Source organism: Ctenocephalides felis, unplaced genomic scaffold, assembly GCF_003426905.1.
Source record: "Ctenocephalides felis isolate EL2017-DRISC unplaced genomic scaffold, ASM342690v1 CF-g0.4_SCAFFOLD_03571, whole genome shotgun sequence".
Classification (NCBI taxonomy): domain Eukaryota; kingdom Metazoa; phylum Arthropoda; class Insecta; order Siphonaptera; family Pulicidae; genus Ctenocephalides; species Ctenocephalides felis.
This window is the reverse complement of record NW_020539725.1, coordinates 68,942,127-68,967,319: the sequence shown is the minus strand read 5'-3', so window position 1 is coordinate 68,967,319 and position 25,193 is coordinate 68,942,127. Positions and strand designations below refer to the sequence as shown.

The following is a 25,193-nucleotide window of genomic DNA, read 5'->3' as shown; positions in this document are numbered from 1 at the left end:
TCCTCGCATCGACATCCGCCTCTGACCTCTCCCAACAACAAACCCGCAAAGCGCGACTCGGAGCTTCGTTATAAATATAAACCGTGTTTACCATCTGTCTGTTAGTCTCCTCTTCTGTCTCGATCGCTACACAACATTACATGGACTTTGGAAAATAAGTTCCATTTTAAAAATTTTATTTAGTCATGATAATTAACAATCGATATTTGATTGTTGTTTTAGTTAGTTAATGAGTTAAGTGCGTTTGGTGTAATGAGTGAGATTATTAGTGAGCTGTTAAATTAACCAGTGCGGTAATAATATTTTCATAATACTCAGCGGCGTCATTTCTGCTTATGCATTTGACATTGTTATTGACCTTGATGTTTTGTTTATATTTTTTTGCGATATATTTTTAGGCACCTACGTCTTATCTTACATACCTGCGACTGATTTTTATTCGCACCTTAGACTTATATATATATATATATATATATATATATATATTTTGAAATATGTGAGTTTGGTGTTGATACATATTTTGGTGAATTATTTAGAATCGGGCAGTAACACCAAGTAAAAAAAAAACTAAAGTAGTTTTGAAATACTTTATTTATCTATACGTTTCGGTCTTCATCGAGACCGTCATTCTGTAGAAAAAAAAGAAATTAATTATACAAAAATATACTACACTATTACACTGTGATAAACCAAGCTATTTAAACATAATTGGAACATTTAAACAAAATAAGTAAGGTAAATATTTTTTTAAAACATCTGTTTAAAACAAGCTTGTCTAGCCTGCCTCGGAACACGAGTGCTTACATAAAATATTCTATTTGTTAATTATTTTTTTATTTTTTATTCTTTATGAAAAAGAAATTACTGACATTTGGTGCTTGTTTCCAATATTAATTTTTACAAGCTGTATTAATATGTGAAAGTGATAGTCTAAGAAATTCAAAACCACTGACGATGGCGTAGAATTTTACGTCGAAACGTATGGAAAAATAAAGATGTTTTAAAAAAATCTTTACCTTACTTATTTTTTATTATTTTTTACTTGATGTTACGCCCTCCAAGAAATCAATCATATATATATATATATATATATATATATATATATATATATATATATATTACTGAAAAAACATATTTCAAAGTAACTAGCAGCCCATTCGTCGAAATAAAAATGTAATAAAGTGTTTAAGAATTTTTACTTATACGTTTCGACACCAGATGCGTGTCATCATTCAGCAACTGCAATAAATTTGAAAGAAATTACTAATAATAAAAACAAATCTAAATTAATTATAAACATAGAGAAACATTATACATACTACCAGGACAAAAACACTCGAAAAAATATTTAAAAAAAAATCAAACTTGTAACATATTAGAAAAGGACATTTTTTTGGAAAAATAATGAATAACTACAAAATTAGAAACATTTTGAAAAAAGTTTTAAACTGTAACATTATGACGCAAGAAACACGCCCATATCAAGCAAACGACTCGACTATAATGTTAACCAAGGCGTGTCTTATATATAAAACCAGGAAAAATCAAAACAGTATTTTTTTAAACTTACAATTTAAACTTGCCCTTTAATTACTTACTATCAGTGGTGTTATGCTAATATTTTTTTTGCCGGAACGCTAAAATTAAAAAACCGGTTCAAAAAAACGGTTTGCATGTTTGTTTCGGTTCCGTTCAAAAAGGAAAGAAACGAAAATCATTACAAAACCCAATTTGTGCACATATATGTATGTTTGAAATAATAGAGTTTGAATAAATAAAAATAATACATTTTTAAATAAAAAACTTTTAACTTTTATATAAAAAAAAAGTTAGATACATATTGATACATAATTGTTAATGTCAATTTTATTTCTAAAAACAATTAAACAAAACCCCGAGTTTATTATATTCCAAACAATTTTAATTAATTAATTTCAAATCTTTATTTTTTAGTTAAATGAAATATGATTGCTAAAAGCTGAGCACGTCTATCGATTTGTTATTTAGAAGTGTTTCTTGTTTACTCACAAAATTTCTGCAAATTTTTCGAAATAAAAAATACTCTCTCACTTGCAACCGAACTAAAGTAAGATATAATAATTCTGGAAATTTTGTTTTTTTATTTGTGGCTTGTAGTGCTAAAAACTCTTTTTTTATTTGAGTAGAGCAATTAACTCCTTCAACAAGAAGACGCATTGATCTAAATTAATATATCCATTGATATAATAATCTAAATTAATATATACATTTGACAAAAGATAACACAGAACCTTTCTGGGAACTATAACAGACTGATATGATTCCAAATTCCTGCTTTCATCTAGTATATTTGTAATTTTCCATTTATACAATAAAAACCGTTTTTTTTCCGCTAAAACACCTGTTTTCGAATTACATAATTTTCGTCAAAAAACCGGTTTTTGAAAACCGACAAACCCTAGTGCATACCTTCCGATGCAATATTAGTGCAATATTAGATGGTATGCAGTTCTCTACAATTTCCTTAAAAAATATTGTATAAAATAGTGCCCACATACACTTAGTGCTTTATATCAAATAATAAATACTACTTACTTTGTTTAGAAACCAGAAAATGCTCAAAATTTATATATTCTTATAATCAGAAACAGAATTTGGAAAGTTATAATAGAATTTTGCTGAAGATGACACAAACATAGTGTCGAAATTAGTTGAATAAAGAAACTATATTATTATTTATATTTTTTAATTTCCCGTAGGGTAAGTTATTGCAATCGTCCAAAAATCGAAATTGAAATTTTCTGCATATCTTCACGTTTTGAAGGTTTCTGAACATTCTGGCATACCTCAGAATAAAATGGATGTGTGTATGCATGTATGGATACAATTTTTCGTCCGCGTTTTCGGCTAAAAAAACATTCGATTTCTATTGATAGGGAGATGTGCTGATTAGTTTTTGGCGAAGGCAGGTCCAGCACTTCGGAGATACGGAACAAAGAGAGCAGTAAATAGAAACCGAGTTTTTGAGAGAATCGAGTATCCGATTTGAATGATTTAAAAACATTAAATTTGTAATGATTGGGAGAAGTGGTGATTAGTTTTTAACAAAGGCAGGTCCCGCCATTTCGAAGATACAGAGCTAAATGTACAAAAATGGCAGTTTTTGATAGAATTAAGCATCCGATTTGAATTACTCATAAAACTTTCTGCAACAAATGCTTTTGGAAAAAAAAAAAAAAACTTTCTTTTATTACATTTTTTTGTATATTATAAATAATTCAGATTTTAATTTTAATTCTGGCTAAAGTTTTAAAGCTAGCTTATATACTTTAAATAAACAATTTTAACTTTGTAATTCAGTTTATATAATTCTTATAAATATTAGACAATGTTACAGTATTTATAATAATCTATTTGAAAACATTTAGTATTACTAAAACATTTCGTGACGGTACGGGAAGTTCCAGCAATTTTCTTTAGGGCACGATGCCAGTTGCAATGGATTGCACAAACTAATGTTGTTCAGGATGGTATGCAGTTCCCTACAATTTTTGTTTTAAAAAATATTGTATAAAAAGTGAACACTTAGTGCTTATCTCAGTGTCGCTAGACCTGCCTTCCCAAAAATTTCACCAATTCTTCATTTTGTCAATAAAAATAAAATGCTTTTTGAGTCATCCAAATCGGACGCTCGGTTCTCTCAAAAATTGAATTGCCATTTTTGGCACTTTTTGCCCGGTATCTTCAGAACGGCTGAACCTGCCTTTGCCAAAAACTAATTAGCACGTCTCCTTTTTAATAAGAATCGAATGTTTTTTGAATCATTTAAATTGGTTCATCTGTGTTCTCGATATCGTCGACAAAAATTGTATCCGCACATACATACACGCACACACATACACGCACACACATACATCATTTTTTTTTTTCAAGATATGCCAAAATTATCAGGAACCTTTGAAACGCAAAGATATATAAAAAAAACATTTTCAATTTGTTTGCGATTACTATAACTTACTCTATGGGAAGTTAAAAATTGACAAAATGGCGACTGTTCGAAAAAAAGATAATTTTTTATACCACTTTTTTGAGTTTCTCTATTCTTTTTAATTTGAAAAAGTGGAATTTGGTAATTAGGGGTAGACCATACGGATGAGAAGTCTTGAAAGAAGACTCTAAAATTATTGCAAGCAAATCGCTCGAGTAGAAATTGAGAAATCGTAGGTATCGTATCAAAAAAGGAATATTCTTGTGAATCAAATTTATCTCCGAAAATAATTTAAATTTTGAGAAAATCTTTGTACACATATTCTTGAACTTTGAAAACTTTGAAAAAAAAATCGATTTTTGAAAATTCTAGACTAGAATATCCCTTTCAGTATGATAGTCTCCTATAAGAGCTTTTAACGTGAAATGTTTTTGGAGTAAGAAATCATGACATATTTATTAACTTCTGCGATAATTTCTTAAAATTATAGTAATCGCAAAAAATTGAAAATTAAAATTTTTGGCATATCTTTACGTTTCAAAGTTTTCTGAACATTTTGGCTACCTCAAAAAAATTGATGTATGTATGTGTGCGTGTGTGTATGTATGTTTGGATATACAATTTTTCGTTCACAATATCATATGAATTTATTTGGTTCTCTGGTTAATGTAAACACCCTATAGAATATATAATCAATAAAGTATTTATAATTATCTATTCGTAAATATTAAAAACAATTGTTATCATTGATCAATATTTATTGATTACTGATTTTTTCCCTCAAATATTTAATTTTGTTTCGAAAAATTCCAGCAATGTGCCTTAAGGCAGGATCCACCACTAGTTCTTTTTTTTAACTTTTTGTGAGGCAAGTTATAGCAATCGCAAAAAAATCGAAAAAGAAAATTTTCATATATCTTTACGTTTCAAAACCTTCTGAACATTTTGGCATACCTTACAAAAAATGGATGTATGTGTGTGTGTGTGTGTGCGTGTGCGTGTATGTGTGTGTGTGCGGATACAAATTTTCGTCGACGATTTCGTGAACACGGATGAAGCGATTTGAATAATTTAAAAAACGTTCGATTTGTATTGATAAGGAGACGTGCTGATTAGTTTTTGGCGAAAGCAGGTCTATACGTTCCAAAGATATGGGGCAAAAAGTGCCAAAAGCAGTAACTCAGTTTTTAAGAGAACGGAGTGTCCGATTTTAATATTTCAAAAAACATTTTACTTGTATTGACAAGATGAATAATTGGTCAAATTTTCCTGTAGGCAGGTCTAGCGATTTCGGAGATCTAGTGAAAAAAAGTAAAAAAAATGCCATTTGGCGGTCAAAAATGATAATTAGACATATGCAAATCAAATTATCAGATATTTTATAAAGATTTTAACAATAAGTATAATTTTTGTTTACATTCCTATGGGTTCCGTACCAATGCTTTTTCGTTAGACGGCGATGCGGCGCTTACGTGCTTCAATATTTTGTGTCTATGTAGTTAAAGCAGTACGATTGATTTAAAAAAAAGTTCAGGATTTCCAAAATATGTCAAAATAAAGAGAACATTTTTTTTTTCAAAAAAAAATTTTTTTTAAAAAAAAGTAATTTTTTGTCATTTTATAGTTTCTCAAAAATCTGATTTTTTCGAAGTAATTTTTTTTCAAAAATATTAATTGTTTTTAAAAAAATGATAATTTTTGGTACGGGAAGTTCCAGCAATTTGCCTAAAGGCACGATGCCATGCGCCTCACTAGTTGTTCAATTTGTTTAATAGCAGTATAATTTTCAGAGCATTTAATATTTTCAAGAAATCAAGGACAAATGATAATTGAATCCGCCTCTGATAGAGAACGCTGCTAAATTGATATTGAAAACAGTTCTCAGAATTTCGCGCTGACACTTCGTTACATGCATTTCGAGTTGTTTTATTATGGAGAATTTACATTACACTTGTATACGTTTAGATAAGGCGTCTGAAATATGTATTTATTTATGTTCAATGTTTTGAAAAGATATGATTATATTTTGCTTTGCTGCGCCTTAACCAGTCAACTGTGTCGTTCACATTGACCAGTGCGATTGTCCCCGAATCGAACCCATGACGAGTATATTCGTCAATCACAGAGCATGCATGCTGAATGCTAAGATATTGGATGAAAAATATGCGTTTATTTTAGAAAATTAAAAATATTGTTAACATAACCTGTTATTACATACGCATTAAACTGAAAACGTAATAATATTGTACAGAAAAATCATTTAATTGATTAATACAAATTGTTGAATTTACTGGTTAATACAATTAACTGCTACTTGAATATTTTAACTAGTGGGCTTGCATCGTGCCTTAAGTCAAATTCGAAGTATATTAAATGTTTTCAAATATATGATAAATACTGTAACTTTCATTATTCGTATTTTATAGACAAAAGATAAGAGCTTATAAATTGGACGAAGACGTTTATATATGCTTACATGAAAAGTAAATAAACAAAATTTAATCAAGCAGAGTACCTTATCTTATATTTCTGAGAATTATATAAATTGAATTGCAAAGTTTAAATTATTTATTTGAAGTATAAAAGTGAGCTTTAGAAATTTATCTAAAATTAAATTTAAAATCCGAATCATTTTCGATATTTCTAAAAATAATTTTTTTAAAATTAAATTTTTTTTTGGCAATTTACCCAAAAGTTGTTTTTCCAAGATCTAATCGTTTCTTCACACTGTCAAATGTTTTTTGAATCATTCAAATTCGATGCTTCGTTCTTTCAAAAACTACAATTTTTTGCACATTTAGCTCCATCTCTCCGAAATGGCTGGTTCTGTCTTTGCCAAAGACTGATTAGTACGTTTCCCCATTAGTAGGAATCGAATGTTTTTTGAATATTCCAAATCGGTTAAAATGCGCGCCCAAATTCATGACGAAAAATTGTATCCACACAAAACACACACACGCACACACACAACATCAATTTTTTCTAAGGTATGCCAAAATGTTTAGAAACCTCTGTAACGTGAAGATATGCAAAAATTTAGTTTATCTGTAACATGTTTTATTGCTATTATTATATACTATATACTATTTTTATTACTATGTTATTTAAATCTATGATTAATTTTATTTCATTCTGTAAAGGGGCTGTGCTTTTCAGCAAACTCGCTTGTTCTTTTTTGGTTTCATCAAAATTTAGTATCTGCCTAGCTTTAAGTTTATGTATATGCCGATTTTCATGTTTTGATTTTATGTATTAAAATGCATTGTTTCTTTCTATAATTTTTTCAAATTTGATTCTATTCAGAAGTCGGATGACCAGCGATTGGCTTGGTACGAGTTGATTCGAATCAACTAAAATCTTACCCGAATGATGTCGTTTATGACTTGAATCACTTGATTAGACTTGGTGCATTATTATATTGCAAAGCGAGATGTTGCCACCTACAATGGAGTCTGTTGTCGACGAAGGCGAGTGTTTATTTAATATCATTTTTAAATATGTTACAAAATATGCATATTTGTAAGTAGTGCAGTAAACGGAGAGAAAAAAAGGGTGTAACCTCTGAATTTTTTTTACTGTGCTCCGAATTGTATGAAATTTTGGAATTAGGTACATCTTACTCTCAAGTTCAAATGTGAAAACAATTCGGTCTGAAATCGATAGAAGAACTAATTATAAGAAAAAAATGTCTCTTATAGTTTTTCAAAAAAACTAATACTTTTCAAGTTACTGGCCAATAAAGATTCATATATTTTTGGCGTTTTTCTTCGTTTTTTTGCAAATATCTCCTAAAATATACATTTTAACGAAAATCATGTAATAAACAAAATAATGTCAATAAAAATCTTAATAAATCGGTATTACATAAAGTGTTCTAGGAAAAGTATTAAGCAAGATTTGAAAGAGCAAAGTCGTTTTCTATTTCGTTCAAGATTTAATTGCTGTATTAAAAGCCATCTAGTATCAAGGTTTTACATTTTATGCATTTCGGTGAAATTGGGTTTTATAGTGCTCAACATAAGCTTTAAAATGAGTGCTGTTGCAAGTGTTTTGCGTGTAAAATGAGTGAGCTATCATGCAAATAAGAAGCATATACGAAGTTTTTTCCATTTAAATCATATGGTTTAATGAGCGCCATTTCCACCAGAATTAAAGTAATTCACATTCCATCTAGAATTCACTTCATTATAGACATCTTGATCACTACTTTAGCACAAACTATTTTCAGAAAACTCACGATTTTATAAGAACTTTATTTAACTTTAACGTTATTTTGAAAAAATGTAATTACACAATTGAGAAGGGTGTCATCCCCCCGGCGGGTGATGGCGCAACCCGAATTGTTTTCACTTTTGAACTTGAGGGTAAGATGAACCTAATTCCAAAATTTCATTCAATTCGGAGTACAGTAAAAAAAATTCAGACCTAAAACGCTCCGTTTACTGCACTAAAGGATGTTTACTAACTTATTAAATTAACACAAAGTTCGTATATCTAACGTTGACTGATGTGCAAAGTTGTTTACTTTGATCATTGATGATAAAAGTCTTGCATTGATACTACCATTTTAAACATTATCATTGAATATAATGAATATATTTCATTGAAATATCAGATTTCAGTGTTATATTCTAAATAGAATATTGCCCACCTTTCGTAACATATTACTTAAATTTTAGATGACAGTACAAACAGTTTGCCTCCTGATGTACAGAAACTGAACGACCTGATCAGAAATGGTGTCGATAGGCTTGACAGTTTCGAGGATATTAAACGGCAAATTATATTATCAAATTTTTCGCCCCTGACCAATTATCCAGACATTGAGTATGTTAGACGATACTATGTTGAATACAGTTGTGAGCTTTGGATTAATGAGTCTGTAGTTGCAATAATTAGCATAACCGATGGAGAGGAGATGGGTGCACTCATCGGCATGTTCAGTCACATCAACGCCATCTGTAACATAGAAAACGTGTGCCAACCTTGGAATGAAAGCGACTATTTCCAAATTCTTTTGAAACACAAGCATTTGATATCATCTGCCGAGCAAACCAAATACGTTTCGAATTGGAAAATGGAATGTTTAAAGGCTATAGTAACTGCGACTAAAACGATTAGGAATGAAATAGATTTCATAGAAGCATTTTTAAATCTAATAATAACAGTCAAAAAACAATATTTGAAATATTTGCAACTGCTGGATGCGAAGACAGACAAAATCACGCTTAAAGACATTTATGACCGAATAATGAAAGTAAGTAAGTATTTCAATTCTACTGACTTGCAAGAATTCACAAGAATAGTAAACAGGAAGAATCTTCGAGTCCAATTTCATTTGAGCAGTATGTTTTTTGATCTTGTATCAAATCTCGACAAGTCTCCAGAATTAGTTGTCGACGAAATTGATGGCAGAAAAATTATCCTAGTTTCTGCACTGAATTTAGTAATGAGTGATGTAATCAAAAACGTAGAGCATTTGCTTATGAACGATGCTGACATTCTGGAAGTGCGTTTCATTGGCGGTCACATCATTCATGCTGATGTCGATTTGCAAAACAATGTGTGGCATGGCAAGAATATTGTTGCTTTTACGAGGGTGTTGAAGGTGCATGGTAAGGTGACTTGGGACGTGTCTGGCAAAGATAACAACAAAGTATATGAATCCGATGCTGGGACTGATGACTTTGGCAACGGCTTGCAAGGGAATGACGGATTTGCTGGTGAGAGTGGCGGAAATGTCCTAATTCAGGCCGATCAAATGCGCAATTCAATTGAGTTCAATGTTATTTCCAATGGAGGCATGGGTAGCCCCGGACAAAATGGTGGAAATGGCCGAAACGGTGCGAATGGAATAGGAATTTGTAATGAATCTTTTAAAAATAATTTTCCTCCTATCTGCAATGTGTCAGAACCATATAGCTCAATTAGAAAATCTTTTGAAAGCGTGGAAGTGGATGATTCAAGCAAATTTTATAAATGTTTTCGAAATATATTCATTAAGGGAAAAACATATGAAGGTTTTGAATCAACCTTTGGAGCTAGAACTTGTTATCGTGCTTTTGTATTGTGCGAAGGTTTGCCAGCTAAGCCGGCTGGTATTGGTGGTGAATTCGGTTTGGGCGGACATGGTGGTTATCCTGGCCAAATTGATGGAGTTATTGGTGAAACAAAACCTGGCATTCCTGGATGTAATGGTGAAGGTGGAAGTTATGGCAAACCTGGTATCAACGGATGGGATATGGGCTACATAGATTACTTCAAATTTTTCGGTTTCGGAAAAAGTACACAATATTTTGGAACTTCCGAAAATTATAGACTGGCTCTCCAAAAATATACCTTTTCGGGAGATAATCATGTTTGGTGCGAACATCTTCAGTCGTATATTACCATTGAGAAATCCAGCGTTATTAATGCGAATGTCAAATACTATTCTGAAAAGCGTACTACAAGATCAAATTATGATCGCAAAAGCCACGCATTGCCTTCCAGGAAAAAAACTATTTCAAAAACCAATGTTCATGAAGTTTACAGTAAATATGTAAACGCAGGAATTGAAGCCCTAGAATCCCGCAGATCAGATTTGACTGAATTAGAAAAGTTAGCCGCACTAGAAATACAGAAAAGTTTTAAGCAAAAACAAAAAATTTCTTCAAAGCTTAAAAAACACATTGCTCAAAATTCTTTCATTTCAAGCAGACAAATTTCAATGGATGACTGTACGACGAATTTAAATATGAATAGCGTCGAGACAAACGGGATATCAAAGTTATTTGAAGCTTTCATTGAAATAAACAGCAAATTAATGTTTCAAATGAGAAACGAAAATATTGATGAGCTTGAAAGGGAACAATATTTTCCTAGGATCATCACAAGAAGTTTAGTTAGGAATTACATTTCTAGCCAGTCACTGGGTTCTCTCGACAAGTTTTTATTTGAAAATTATGAGAAATGAGGATATCATAGGACTATGATGTTCATCATTGAAAATTATACAAAATATCAAGATTGCACTCTAACACGTGCAGTAAAAAGATACATTTTGTCAAATGTTCAAAACAGTACTACGACAACAGAGCAATATTATAAAAATTATTGCAATTTTTTGGCAAAACAGAAAACAGATTTGAATAAATATTTGAAATCTTTTGTTGAAGAGTTTTCGAAACCAATTTATGAAGAGCTTCGACGATTGTTTTTATTATGTGCTACTTCCACATCTGAAATAAATAATTTTGAGTACAAGCTCGAGGAATCACAATCTGAACTGAATACTATTTATAACAATATCAATAAATGTCTCAAGCAGGAATACGACTGGAATATTTATTGCAATCAGAGGGATGTCTTAGACAAATTGGAAAACGATATAAGGCAAGGAATCCGATCAAGCAGCTTCAGAGAAATATTATCATATGTTTTTGATGTCAACATTAGATATTACATAGTTAAAAATAATCAATACTTTGCAGCGGATTGTCATAATCCTCTTGCCAGAAAAACTCTGCATTTACTTCATGAGAATGAAAGGATTCATGAAATGGAGACTGACGAAAAATACTTGGAACTTTTGCATATTCGTAGACTGAATATCGATAAATATAAATCTATTCTTACTGATGTTTCACTTCTAAAGATAGAAGATGTTACGGAATATATTAAAAAAAATATATATTTATTGAACAAATCAGATAATTCATGTCATGAATCAATTCACGATGATTTTGCATATATTGAGACAATTTTGTATTATTTAATTAAATCATTTAATTGTCAGAGAAAAGTCGAAATTTTAGAGAGGAGGCTTAGAAAATTATCTTCGAAGTTCATTGCTACAAATAGGATCTTATACTATTTAATGAAGAGATTTGTTTCTGAGAATGTTCAAATTTCCTATGAAGAGCTATGTTTCATAATCAACAGCATAATATCCTTTGAAATTTACAGTTCAGATGAACATATTTTAATTGAGTGGATCATAGTAACATGCCAACAAACACATTGGATAATTGAAATATTATTTTTAAAATTACAAAACTATTTTAGAAAATCATTATCAAATGAAATTGATATGTGGAGACGTTCATTATTAAAACTCGACAATAAATCTATGTTGCTCTTACTATCAATGACTTTAGATCAACATAATGAAGTTTGCATTACAATTGATAAATTGAATGAAATTTTTAATTATTTGACTGAAATATCAAGTATTATAACATCGGAGTTAGAAGGATTGGGTATATCGGAGTGGCCACAGAAATTAAAAGAGTTGTCGTATAGTTGGATAATTAGTCAAGGAATAAATCTTTCTAAGGCCGAAAATTCTACTGCAACACATTTTATCGTTAACATAAGTAACCACATTGGGAAAGAGCATACAATACAATTTTTGAAGACGCTTTTGTCGAGAAACATGACTAATTCGGATTTAATGTACGTTTTATTCTGGTTCAAGTCAGTGTGCGAAGAAGATTCTGTTACTACTGCAGATTTGTTAACATTTGAAAACAATCCCAATTCTCTGCTTTGGGCTGACAATTTGAAAAAAAAATATTTAAAATCAAGCAATGAAAGAACTTATTTCGAACTGATCAATTTAATGAAAGTAAAACTGATTGACAACGTTGACGAATTTGATTTAGATGCAATTGTTGAAAGATTATCGAAAGTAGGAAGTGCATCATCACGCATGGTACCAGCAAATAATAGATTTTGCAGCAAATAAACTTAACCTGGAACAGTGGTTTTCTATCCATACCACGACTAATGAGGAGATTTTATCCGCAATAGATAAAGTCATAGAAGCCAAAAGATCTTTCAAGCTTCGCGATTCTCAAAAACTATCAGTTATGATACTTCTAACGAAAAAAAATATTTTGGCTCAGATATCAACGGGAGAAGGCAAATCGTTGATAATTGTTGCATTCGCTATTATCAAAGCTATGAGGAGGGAAACACTTCATGTTGTTACAAGTTCGACAGTATTGGCTCAACGTGATGCTACAATCAATAATGATATTTACAGTGCTTTTGGTATCAATGTTGGAGATAATTGTGATCAAGTTATTGATAAAAGAAAACAATCTTACTCTAGAAATAAAGTAATTTATGGAGAATTGTCGTACTTTCAACGTGATTATTTGCTTGATACATTTTTCGACGAAAACATTCTGGGCGGTAACAGTTTTCATAATGTCATGATTGATGAAGTAGACAGTTTGTTGGTCGACAAAGGCAATAACATGCTATATTTATCTCATGAAATTGCAGGATTTGACAAAATTGAATCGGTATATATCTTTATTTGGAATTGGATTAATTCGCCTGTTAAATCTGAAGAAAATTTTGCTGACATTTTCAATGAAAATGACATACATAATGCGGTTATGCATGAAATCTATAACATTATTGATGAAAAAGATCTTCAGAGCATAGACAGCGGTTTGACCGAATCTGAAGTTACTTCTTTGTGGTTCAGTTTAATTGACATGAAGATATTGGATTCCAAAGGCAAGGTAGTAACAAATGATATCGCAAAAACTGATCTGGATATAATATTGCCGGAGAAATTCAAAACGTATTCATCTCGACTCGCCTTTCTCTTTAGAAACTGCATAGATAGACCAAGAAATATTTGCCTGCCAAATTATTTAAAAGGTTTTGTCGAACTTCATTTAAAGAAATGGATCAGAAGCGCCATCTCGGCTTTATTTATGAAGGAGTTCCAGAATTATGTAATTGATGTTGATAGAAGTGGCAGCAGCTCAGATAGAAATCCAATTGTAGTTATTTTAGATACTGATACTGGAACTGATCAACTTAATTCACAATGGGACGAAGCGTTGCACCAGTTTTTGCAACTCAAACATGGCTGTAAATTAACCATGCAAAGTTTGAAATCGGTTTATATATCAAATGTATCGTATTTTAAGCTATACAAAAATAAATTCGGTGTTACCGGCACCTTGGGATCCGAACAAGAATTGAGTCTTTTGAGAGATCTTCACGAAGTTACCACAGTTACAATTCCGACATCAAAGGCAAAACAATTCACGCCACGTGAACCGATTCTCTGCAAAACTATTGACCTTTGGATCGAAGAAATAAAAAAAGAAGCAATGTCTATCATCGAGAACGAGTCGCGTTCAATTTTGATAATTTGCGAGACAATGCACGAGGTGAATTTACTTCACGGAAAGTTGCGCAATGTGATCGAAATGGTGACATACACTCGCGACTACGAAGAGTTTGCCGAAAAGGAGAATTTGTCGTGCGGCACTGCTATCATTGCAACCAACTTGGCTGGTCGTGGCACCGACATCAAGTTATCTCGCGAATTGTGCGAACGGGGCGGCCTGCACGTCTGCATGACGTACCTACCAGGAAACTGTCGAGTGGAGGAGCAGGGATTCGGCAGATCGGCCAGGAGGGGTGAGATGGGATCAGGCCGACTGATCGTGATCAGCGACGAAGCCGACATGACGAGTCTGCAAATGAAAAGGGACGAGGCCGAGCTCAGGCGAGTGTCCGACATCAAATCTTATTACGACAGGCAAATTAGAACCGAGGAAAGTTATTTCAAACAATTTACTGATACATATGAGATGCTGAAAAGAAGGGTCGTGAATTTGGATTTCAGTAAAGTGCTATTGGACAGCTGCTTGGATAAGTGGGCGATGTGGTTAGATAGCATTTCCGAGCATATATCTATGATTGAAAATGAGCAGAGCAAATTATTTGCAGACAATTCTTTAAAGGCTCTTTTATCCGAACTGAATGAACTTAAACCGGAAGGTACTTATGAAAACTGGGTATCTCACAATCAAATGAGAATGACCGCTCTTGCAAAATGTTTCCTTGATACGCGACGATATGATATTGCACTTGCTCTATTTAACGAAGTTATACATAATGAACCTCTATTCTGTGAGACTGCATATTATTATAGAGCTCTTATTTACAGAAATTCTACTGAAAATATTGCAGATATGCATAAATCACTAGTTGAAGCAAGTAAACTGTTCACTCATCACAGAAATCAATTACTGATTTATTCAAATACAGTGGACATAATTAAAGACACGACAAACGTTGGTCTGATACAAATACAGTCCTATAATGAACAGAAGAAATGCACATATGAAATATATTCTGCCTATTTGCAGTCTATTGATGACATTTTGGGCAGTCCAATCACAATGGAAACTTTTTCCGAGATGGATGGCGAGTTGTTAAGAACTCTCCACAATGATTTAATCGAGCGAAATATTTTGAGAAGATCTAAAGCCAATGGTGACATCGATAATAGGACTTTAAAGGCTGTGGCAAATGAATTTAAAATATCTTTCACTTCACTCCGAGAAATTCTGAATGAGACTAATGAGCTCACAGATGATAAAACCTTTCAGCAAGAATTAAAAGATAGATTAAATTTTTGTAGTAAAGATAATTTCTGGAATGAATTAAGGTGTAAAAATATCATAACCGATGTTGTTGAGTATATTTCAGTAAAAATTAGCAAATTCAAGAATTATTTCGAAGAATATTGTGATCTTGCATCTGAACAAAATAAAAAATCCGAGTTATCTTTATTACTTAATCAAACCAGTGTACTATTTTTTGACCTTGAGAATATGAGGAAAGATATATATGACGAGAACTGTTTAATTTTAGAAAAAGTAGATTTAGCAGCAATAATTGGGAATAATAATATCGCCTTTATGATGAATAAAGATATAACGACTACAAATTACGTTGGAATAATTAATGCTGAAAACTGCGAATCATCATTCTTAAATTCTCACGATTCCATAACAAAACAGGATTTTCTGGACCAGAATATATCAGAGGACGATACCGATATAATTCTAAATCATCTAACACAATTAGAAATTTTGGCTAAGGATGATGTGAACACAAATGTTTATAGATTGGGAGAAGGATTTGCAAAAATGGATGGGCAGAATTTACCATCTTGGAATCTGTATGAAGAAACAATATTACGGCTTATGTCGGACCGGTTTTTCTTCCGAATGAATTTGCAAGAAATTCGAAAGTGCATCGACGCCGGTGAGAAAATTGCACTACTAGATTTTTCGCCAAATCCGCATCAACTCCTCTATTGGTCTCTAGTTGAAAATAGATTCGTAGAAAAAGGAATTGTTTGTTTTAGTGATGTCAGTATTATTGAACAATATGTTTCAGATATACAGAATTTTATAATTACCAAAAAAATAATAAGAGATATGCTTATTACTTTCGATCGTATCCGTGATGAGAATCTTGTGAATAATATATGGGCGCATCTCTTAGAACAACGTTGGATTTTAGCAGGAAATACAGGATTAACGGATGGAAAATTTGTCATTAGTTATATTAATATTTGCAGAATTAATTTAGACAGACATGTAGAATATGAAGTTATTTTGAGAGATGGTTTAAAGAATCGAGTTCATCTTGGTGCATTTGGAGAAATGATCTATGATAAATTGAAAAATCTAAATACTCCTGATATAAGCAAGTGCAAATTGGTACTTGGAGATTCTTCTGGTCTCAACAGTTATTTATATGCAAGCGAAGAAATGCAGGCCCTAAGAATATGTGGTCTCGATGAGTTTTTGTCTTTTAAGGCCCGTTTCTCGTGGAAACGATGTGTGAAATTAGTTTTTGGGGTTTGTAAAATATTACTGAGTGTTGCATATCGTGTAATATCTGATATATTCCATAACACTAGAGACGGCATCTCCCAGAGATTATTCAACAGTGGATTCGCAGATATAAAAGAAAGTTTTGCAATTTCAAATATAACATGGCACGATTATATAAAATATCGAATGATCGATATAATGCGAAATTGTGTTAAGTATGCAAAAGGATTTATTTATCGAGGAAATCGCTTGTCCAGATCACAGAACAAAATTAGCCGCGTTGTGGCTCATGCAACGAAATCGATGGAATTTCAGCCGAGCATAAATATATTTCTGTCAAATTTGAATCGTGATATACAAGCAACAATAATGGAAAGAATTGATGTCGAATTAGAAATAAAACTGGAAGAAGAAAATTCTCTTCTGCAGAAATGCTCGAGGCAATTGGGAGTGGAAACCTTTCAACATATTTTCATGGATTACTTTGTGAAGAAAGACAATAACATTAGACTTGCAATTGTTCTATCAAACATAAAAGGTGAAATGATGACAAAAATTAGAAAAATTACTAAGAAAATCTTAGCGGAAGGTTCAAATCGTAATACAATAGAAAAGCTACACAGTACTATAAATATTTCACAAGAACATATAAATGATTTATTGGAAACTTTTGAAGACATTATGAATAACTCTATTAGCGAATTTTCTGTTGATGTACCTCTAGACGCTCCTGCAGAAGAAAATATAGATACTAAACTGCTGAAAAAGTTCCTGCATGACATAACAGATAACTTCTTAGTAGAAAATTTGATGGATCCAATTTTTACAGAAGGCGCCAGAATAATGAATGATATATTCCTGAAAAGAGACATGGAAGTGTACGAGACAACACTTTGTAAAGACAACTCTTCAGATGATGTATGTTTAAAAATGAATTTGCTTGAAAATCGAAGAAACGCAGAAGAATCTGCCCAAAGAAAAACCATTTATTGTGCTGATGTTTTAACTAATACTTATAACCAAAAAATTTCGTGCCTTCTGGAGAGAGTTCGAGACATATCATCGTTTGCAGAACTTTTAACGGAAAACGCGTCTATAAATGAAGTCTACTTAAAACTTTTTGTTCACGTCATTCCCAAAGTACTGAATTTAGATTGTTTAACAATTTACGTTAACTATGAAGATAACAGCTGCCAGAAATATTCGACAAACGAAACATCTGGATCACCAACTGTAATTAACATCAGTTTGGTAAATGGAAAATTTCAATTGTATGACAATGGCTATGTGGACGACTTTAAGCAATTTCTTAAACATCCAAATAATTTGTACATCGCTCTTTCTGGAAAATATCATTGTCTGATCACCCAAGAAAGATTTGCCGAATTAATTGCAAAACATATAGAAAAAGAAAATGAATTGAATTCCATCTTGAAGAATATATGGAAAGAACTTGATGAATCTTCAGAGCAGTATGTAACTGAAAGTAATTTACAAGATCCGATAAATGAAGAATACAACTATGAAATCGATGATATCAAGAAGAATTTGAAAGCCATCGTTGCAAAGAAACTATATAAAGAAGATGATGACTTTGAAATAATGTGAGTTGAAATTAAAATACAAATATATATTATTAGCCTATTAAATTTTATTCACTTTTTAATCACTTGTTTCATTCATGTCATCGGAAAAAATCGCACATGAATTTTCATTGTTTCAATTTGTAATAACTTTAAGCATAACAAATTGATAGAATAATTAGTACTCGGAAAGTTATTATATGATTTTTTTCATTTTAGAGAGAAATTCGATATAACTCTCGAATCGCAAAATATCGAGGCAAAACCTGGTACCAGCACAGACACCTAAAATCCATAGAACTGGAGCAAAAACACTAATTAGTGCAATAAAGATTCATTGTGGAAAATTTTAATTAATCTTTGGCTGATTCATTAATAATCTAAAAAGTAACATTAAGTTTGTATTCGCTATTGGTGCTTTACGAACGATCTATTCAAAATTGTGATTTTTTACTAATGATTTATTAATTATATTATTTATTCATTTATTTAAATATTACTCTTCAAAAATCTCATGAATTTGGTGAATGAGACTATTATCTCATGGTTATCGAGATGATAGTCAAAGCAAAACCCTTACAATATTATAGGCCTGTGGTTTCGAATTTTTTTCGTAAAACTTGAGTGCGTTATTTAGAATATTCCATAAATTCTAAACTTTAATTAATTATGATAACGGAACCTTTTATCTTTTATCATAGGTCCATATTATTCATTTTCGAGATGAGTGATAATGGGATTCTAGTAAGCTTCTAGAAATGACCAATGACAAACCGAATTGAAATATTGTACAATAAACGTAAAAATAATCATATTTTATAAAATTAATGAATGGCCCCAACATGAATGATTTTTAAAGATATATAAATAATATTAATCAAATGTTTGATTATTTATGATAAATTATAATTGCCATCACAAGTTTACTAATCAATAATTGAATTTAAGCATATGAAGTATCAATTGAAGCATATCTATTATACTGATAAAATTTTAATTTATAAAATTGTAAGTAATAATAAATTGTAAGTAATGATAAATACTATATGAACGCTGTTCATTTTTATGATAGATAAATAGATAGACTAAAAATTTAAAGCATTTAAGAAATATAATATTAATATTTATGCATTTTATATAGTTTATGATTAAACATATAATTAAAACTTCTTAGTATTATTTTTTTTATAAATAAAAATGTAATCATGTTTTTTTTTAAATTATTTGTTGAACGAGTATTTATTTATTGAAGCAGTATTAAATATGTGAGTATTTATTGCAGCTTAGAAATTATGTGCGGATTTATCTTAGAAAATCATACATTTTTTTTCATGAAACTAAATAGCTATATCCTGTAACACATTGTCCATTTTGATCAATATCTTTCTGTTATTATTAAAGCAGTAACATTATCAAACTAGTGGTGTATGGCATCGTGCCTTAAGGCAAATTGCTAGAACTTTCCGTACCGTAACGAAATGTTCGAGAAATATTAAATGTTTTCAAACAGATTATTATAAATAAATACTGTAACATTGTCTAATATTTATAAGAATTATATAAACTGAATTACAAAGTTGAAATTATTAGTATATTAGTATTTTAGTCAAAATTAAAATTAAAATCTGCATTATTTTCAATATAAAAAAAAAAAATTTGAGAAAAAAAAAATTCTTGAAAAAAAAATTAGGAACAATTTTTTGTTCCAAAGGCATTTATTTTGTTAAGACAAGCAGAAAGTTCTTTAAATCATTCAAATAGGACGCTTAGATCTCTCAAAAACTGCCATTTTTTGCACATTTCGCTCTGTATCTTCGAAATGGCTGGACCTGCATTTGCCAAAAACTAATCACCTGTTCTCCCAATCATTACAAATTGAATCTTTTTTAGATCATTCAAATCGGATACTCCGTACTATCAACAAGTCGATTTATATTTTCTGCACTCTTTGCTCCGTATCTCCGTAACAGCTGGACCTGCCTTTGCGAAAAATTAATCAGCACATCTTCCTATCAATAGAAATCGAATGTTTATTGAACCATTCAAATCGGTCGATCCGTGCGCCCGAAAACTTGGAGGAAATAATGCGGACATACAAAAAACACACACAGACACACACACATGTTCTTCTGAGGCATAAATGTTCAGAAACCTTCAAAACGTCGAGAAATGCAAAAGTTTTCATTTTCGATTTTCGGCCCATTACTTTAACTACCCTACGGGAAGTTAATTATAAAACTTCCCATTTAACATTATCGTCATTATTGATGTTTTTTTTAAACTCAAAGAGTTTTGTGAAGATCAAAACTAAAAGTGAGATCAGATGGTAAGGAATGTATGGTGGATTTGGCAAAACATCTCAATCAAGTTTCATTAATTTCAATAATGGAATAAATCACCCTTTGGCAACTTAAGCCATTTTTTTCTATTGCGATGTTTATTTTTGTTAATTGTTTCAATGTAAACATCAGATTTGATCATTTGGTCGGTGACAACATTTCAAAGTAGACCATTTGTAATCAACTTTACATGGACGACGACCAGAGTATTTTTCATCTTTGAGTGGAAAATCACCAGAACGAAATTTGGCAAACTAATTTTGACACGAGCTCAAGATGCCTTCATACAATTGCGGAAATGAAAAGCAAAAGATAACAAAAATCTTCGATTAGATTTCCAAAGTTGTCCAGGTCCAAAGTTGTGAGTGCATCATATTCTTTGTTCTAACTTTTCTAATTGACATGTGGCAGAATTTCGTGTATGAATGAGTATATTCGTCAGGCGTATAAAACAGTGTGGATTTGATATTTAAATTGAAACTTTTGAAATAAATATATATGTATATAATAATAAGAATAATAGAATTGAATTAAAATATTTTGAGGTTTTAATAATTAATAAATAAGAATTAAATTTTACATATTTGAATAACATTTTCATAACGATTAATTGACTATTAATTTTAAAAATTGTCTAATACTTTTTTCATTTATTTTCTTACATTTATCATAAGTTATACTGTTCGCAAAAAATCGAAAATAAAAATGAATTTTTTTTATATATCTTTACGTTTTAAAGGTTTCTGAACATTTTGGCATACCTCAGTGTGTGTGTGTGTGCGGATACAATTTTTTGTCAACGATTTCGGGAACACTGTTCAACCGATTTTAATGATTCAAAAAACCTTTGATTCATATTCTGGGGAAACGAGCTGATTAGTTCTTTGCAAAGGCAGGTCCATTCGATTTGAAGATATGATGCAAAAAGTACTAGTAATGAAAATTTAATTTTTGAGAAAACGGAGCGTCTTGTTTGAATGATTCGAAAAACATTTTATTTGTATTGACTGAATTAAAAATGAACAAAATTTTTGGTTTTGGAGATCCAGCTTGCATATCTTTACGTTTCAACGGTTTCTGAACATTTTATGAAAAAATGATGTATGTGTGTGTATGTATGTTTGGATATAATTTTTCGTTGACGTTTTCGCGAGCACCGCTCAACCGATTTGAATTATTACTGATGATTAGTTTTCGGCAAATGCAGGTCCAACCGTTTTGGAGATACGGAGCAAATACTTTGAAGAAATGATCATTATACATATGCACATCAAATTATCAGATATTTTATAAAGATTTTAATATTACGTTTAAATTTTGTTAACATTTCTATGGGTTCCGTAACATCGTTTGTCCGTTAGGCTACGACACGGCGCTTACGCGCTTCGATATTTCGTCTCTATGCAGTTAAAGCAGTACGATTGCTTTGGAAAAAAGTTCAGAATTTCCAAAATATTTTAAAATGCACTTTTCTTCAAAGAGTCTTTTTTTCAAAAAAAGTAATTTTTGTCAAAAATTTATAGTTTCTCAAAAATCTAATTTCTCAGAGTAAAATTTTTTCAAAAATGTTAATCTTGAAAAAAAAAATTTTATGGTACGGGAAGTTCCAGCAATTTGCCTTAAGGCACGATGCCATGCGCCCCACTAGTTTGCATAAAAACCGGGACAGGTTAGAAGGCATGCGAGAGCGGGCGGGGTTTGGTGAGCTAAAAACTTATTTTTTTTTTATAATTCTTCAACAGCGATCAGAACTTATGAGTTCTATGAGCTGTTGTGATCAATTATCTTACAATTATTATAGATGGCAACCCAAACAGTTGTCCCATCTCTATGTGCTGAATTATTACAATTGTTGTAATCGTGATGACTTTTTACTTCCAAGTGGCATGTTGCCACTACAGCTATGCCCACGAAAGGCCATTTTCACTTGAAATCATATTTGAAATCTCACTTTTTTTCTTTTAACCTTTTTTCTTTAACCTTTTAACTTTGAAATCATATTTGATTTCAAGTGAAAATTTGATATCAAGCTGCTTTGATACCGAACCGACCGAGGTTGGATTCGAACCCGGGACTAGGATTTGCTAGCCCACGTTCTTACCACGGGACCACGGCCGGCCCTAAAAACTTATATGCACATTTTTGGGTTCAAATTTTCTAATTGAAATGTAGTTAAAAATATATAGGCAATCAAAACATTTTTAAAAATCCGGGACAATCCGTGACAAAACACCTAAAACTGTGGACAAATATTGCTTTTAGAAAAAGCCGGGACGCAAGGCGGAAAATCGGGATTGTTCCGGCCAATCCGGGACGTATGGCCACCTTACCTTAAAGCAACTTTACCTAATTATATCATACACTCGGGCGCTTATTCTAACTTTTCCACAAGTCTTTTTTCAATGTTACAGCTCAGAATGACTTGAAAGGTTTTTTTTTATAATTTTATTTCATCAGAAAGCGATCAGAACTTATGGGTTCTATGAGCTGTTGTGATCAATATCTTACAAACTACGTTTGTTTTATTACAGATGGCAACCCAAACAGTTGTCACATCTCTGTGTTATAATTTTTTTTCATTACAATCTCTGTAATAGGGCAAGTATATGGTGCAACAATGCCGGGTGAGGGCTATTTTCACTTGTAAACATATTGCTATTTATATTTCCAAGTGAAAATCGTTGTCACTGCTGCCTGACAACAGGCTGCTCGAAGTAGGTATCGAACTCGGGACCTCTGAAACAAGTCCCGTCGCTCTTAACCGCTTACCTACGGGCGAGCCCAACTTGAAAGGTAATTTAATTTTTAAGTTTCTAAAACTTTTACCGAAATTTGTATTGTTTTAGAATCGCTGAATCTCTTACATAAGCATCCGACAGCCACAGCATACTTATATACGAATCCGAGGCAAGTTCAGCCGCACACGGCACACGTGAATCGGCCGAAGAGCATCCCATTTCAGTTGAATTCTTCTATTCGTCATATTGTTTTACATACAAATAAATGCAATGTGCGTTTTGTAACGGGATCTGTGATACTTCATACACACATATATATGAATGATAGAAAATAACATTTCCAACGTTCAAGATACTGTATGTAGTTTAGTGTTTGTGACGGAATTCCTACAGATCGGAAATTACTAATAATTACCTGTACAGGTGAGTACGTGCAAAAAGTTTATTATTGTTATATTTATCATGTTGTTCGTGCTAGTTGCGTGCAAAATGTTTAGTACGGATTTAATAACGACTTTTTTGTATGTTGCACAGTGCTGATTTTTTTTTTTTAATTTGAAAATTTGCTTTATTTGACTTAAATACATACATTGATTTTTACATAAAGATACAAATTGTATAGACCTATTCTGAGAATTTCATTATACTACACACAGTGCTGATTTTTAACTTCCCGTAGGGTAAAAAAATCGAAAATAATTTTTTTGCATATCTTTACGTTTCAGAGGTTTCTGAACATTTTGGCATACTTTAGAAAAAATTTATGTTTGTGCGTGTGCATGTGTGTGTGTGTGTGCGGATACAAATTTTCGTCGACGATTTCGGGAACATCGATCAAACCGATCGATCATTCGATTCCTATTTAAAAGGAGACATGCTAATTAGTTTTTGGCAAAGGCAGGTCTAGCCGTTCCGAAGATACGGGGCAAAGACGGTAACTCAGTTTGTAAGAGAACGGAGCGTCCGATTTTAATAATTCAAAACTTGTATTAGGCAAGCAGAATTACTTAAGTTTTTGAGAAGGCGGGTCAAGCCGTTTCGGAGATCGAGTAAAAAATGAAAAAAAAAAGCCATTTGGCGGTCACAAATGATTATTAGACATATACACATCAAATTATCAGATAATTTATAGTGATTTTAATAATATATATGAATTTTATTTACATTTCTATCGGTTCTGAACCAAGATTTATAATGTTAGACTACGATGCGGCGCCTACGCGCTTCGAAATTTTGTCTCTGAAACAGCTCTACTCACGATCGTTTAGAAAAAAAAGTTCAAAATTTTTTTAAAGTTCATTTAGAAGTTTTTAAAATTTTGAAATAACGTTAAACACGTGGACTGGAGCAAACTAGTCCCCGGTTCGATCCAAACTTGATATCAAGCAGTATGATATCAAATTACTACTTGAGGTTATATATCTCAAATATAATCTACTATTCTTCTAATTATTGATGGGATAATTACAGGCCACTTATTTTAGTTTCTTTTTTTAAGAAATAATTAAAAAAATTGTACTTTCATCGGGCAGTCACCTTCGTTTTTCTTGAATTTGTAAAATGAAAACGATAGTCAAAATTTATTAATATATTAAGGGTGCAATGCAAAGTTATACTTCTTTTATATAATTTTTTTTAAATTTCTCAATTATATATCAACATACAACATCAAATCCTTATTAGACTTAAAAAATAGAGCATTAGGACTCACTCTTCTGTTATGAGTTTGATTTAACAAATTTCTTACTAATGTTCTGGTATAATCAGTCATTTTTGTACTTCTCATATTATGTCTAATTTATATTATTATACAAAATGTTTTATTATATGTTGTGATGTGATTTATCAACCTAGTGTAAATAAAATGCAATCTAGTGGTAGTATTAGATTTTTATCAAGAAAAAGCTATTGATTCC

The 25,193-nt window shown here is 31.4% G+C and overlaps 3 protein-coding genes across 3 annotated transcripts in view; all 3 read left to right on the top strand.

The window, feature by feature from the left end:
- Positions 1-122: 122 nt before the first annotated feature.
- On the top strand, positions 123-10,942 carry LOC113386952. The gene is made up of 3 exons (XM_026624712.1): positions 123-293; positions 7,271-7,434; positions 8,647-10,942. The coding sequence occupies exons 2-3, from the start codon at positions 7,398-7,400 to the stop codon at positions 10,920-10,922; spliced, it is 2,313 nt and encodes a 770-aa protein (XP_026480497.1). The 5' UTR covers positions 123-293; positions 7,271-7,397; the 3' UTR covers positions 10,923-10,942.
- A 1,730-nt stretch (positions 10,943-12,672) lies between these two features.
- Positions 12,673-18,523, top strand: LOC113386951. The gene is made up of 2 exons (XM_026624711.1): positions 12,673-18,221; positions 18,420-18,523. The coding sequence occupies exons 1-2, from the start codon at positions 12,820-12,822 to the stop codon at positions 18,487-18,489; spliced, it is 5,472 nt and encodes a 1,823-aa protein (XP_026480496.1). The 5' UTR covers positions 12,673-12,819; the 3' UTR covers positions 18,490-18,523.
- Positions 18,524-23,453: 4,930 nt separating this feature from the next.
- The window catches only part of LOC113386869 (multiple inositol polyphosphate phosphatase 1-like), a 33,464-nt gene continuing 31,724 nt past the window's right edge, over positions 23,454-25,193 (top strand). The window contains exon 1 of the mRNA XM_026624627.1: positions 23,454-23,700. The gene's annotated coding sequence lies outside the window, so the exon portion shown is untranslated. The remainder of the gene's footprint in view (positions 23,701-25,193) is intronic.

What these genes read in the sequence shown, in the direction of transcription:
- LOC113386951 (XM_026624711.1), top strand. Translation starts at nt 12,820, where the DNA reads ATGATACTTCTAACGAAAAAAAATATTTTGGCTCAGATATCAACGGGA. An exon ending in GATGATGACTTTGAAATAAT is followed by an intron (nt 18,222 to 18,419) that starts GTGAGTTGAAAT and finishes TTTTCATTTTAG; the next exon opens with AGAGAAATTCGATATAACTC.
- LOC113386952 (XM_026624712.1), top strand. Translation starts at nt 7,398, where the DNA reads ATGTTGCCACCTACAATGGAGTCTGTTGTCGACGAAG. An exon ending in GGAGTCTGTTGTCGACGAAG is followed by an intron (nt 7,435 to 8,646) that starts GCGAGTGTTTAT and finishes CTTAAATTTTAG; the next exon opens with ATGACAGTACAAACAGTTTG.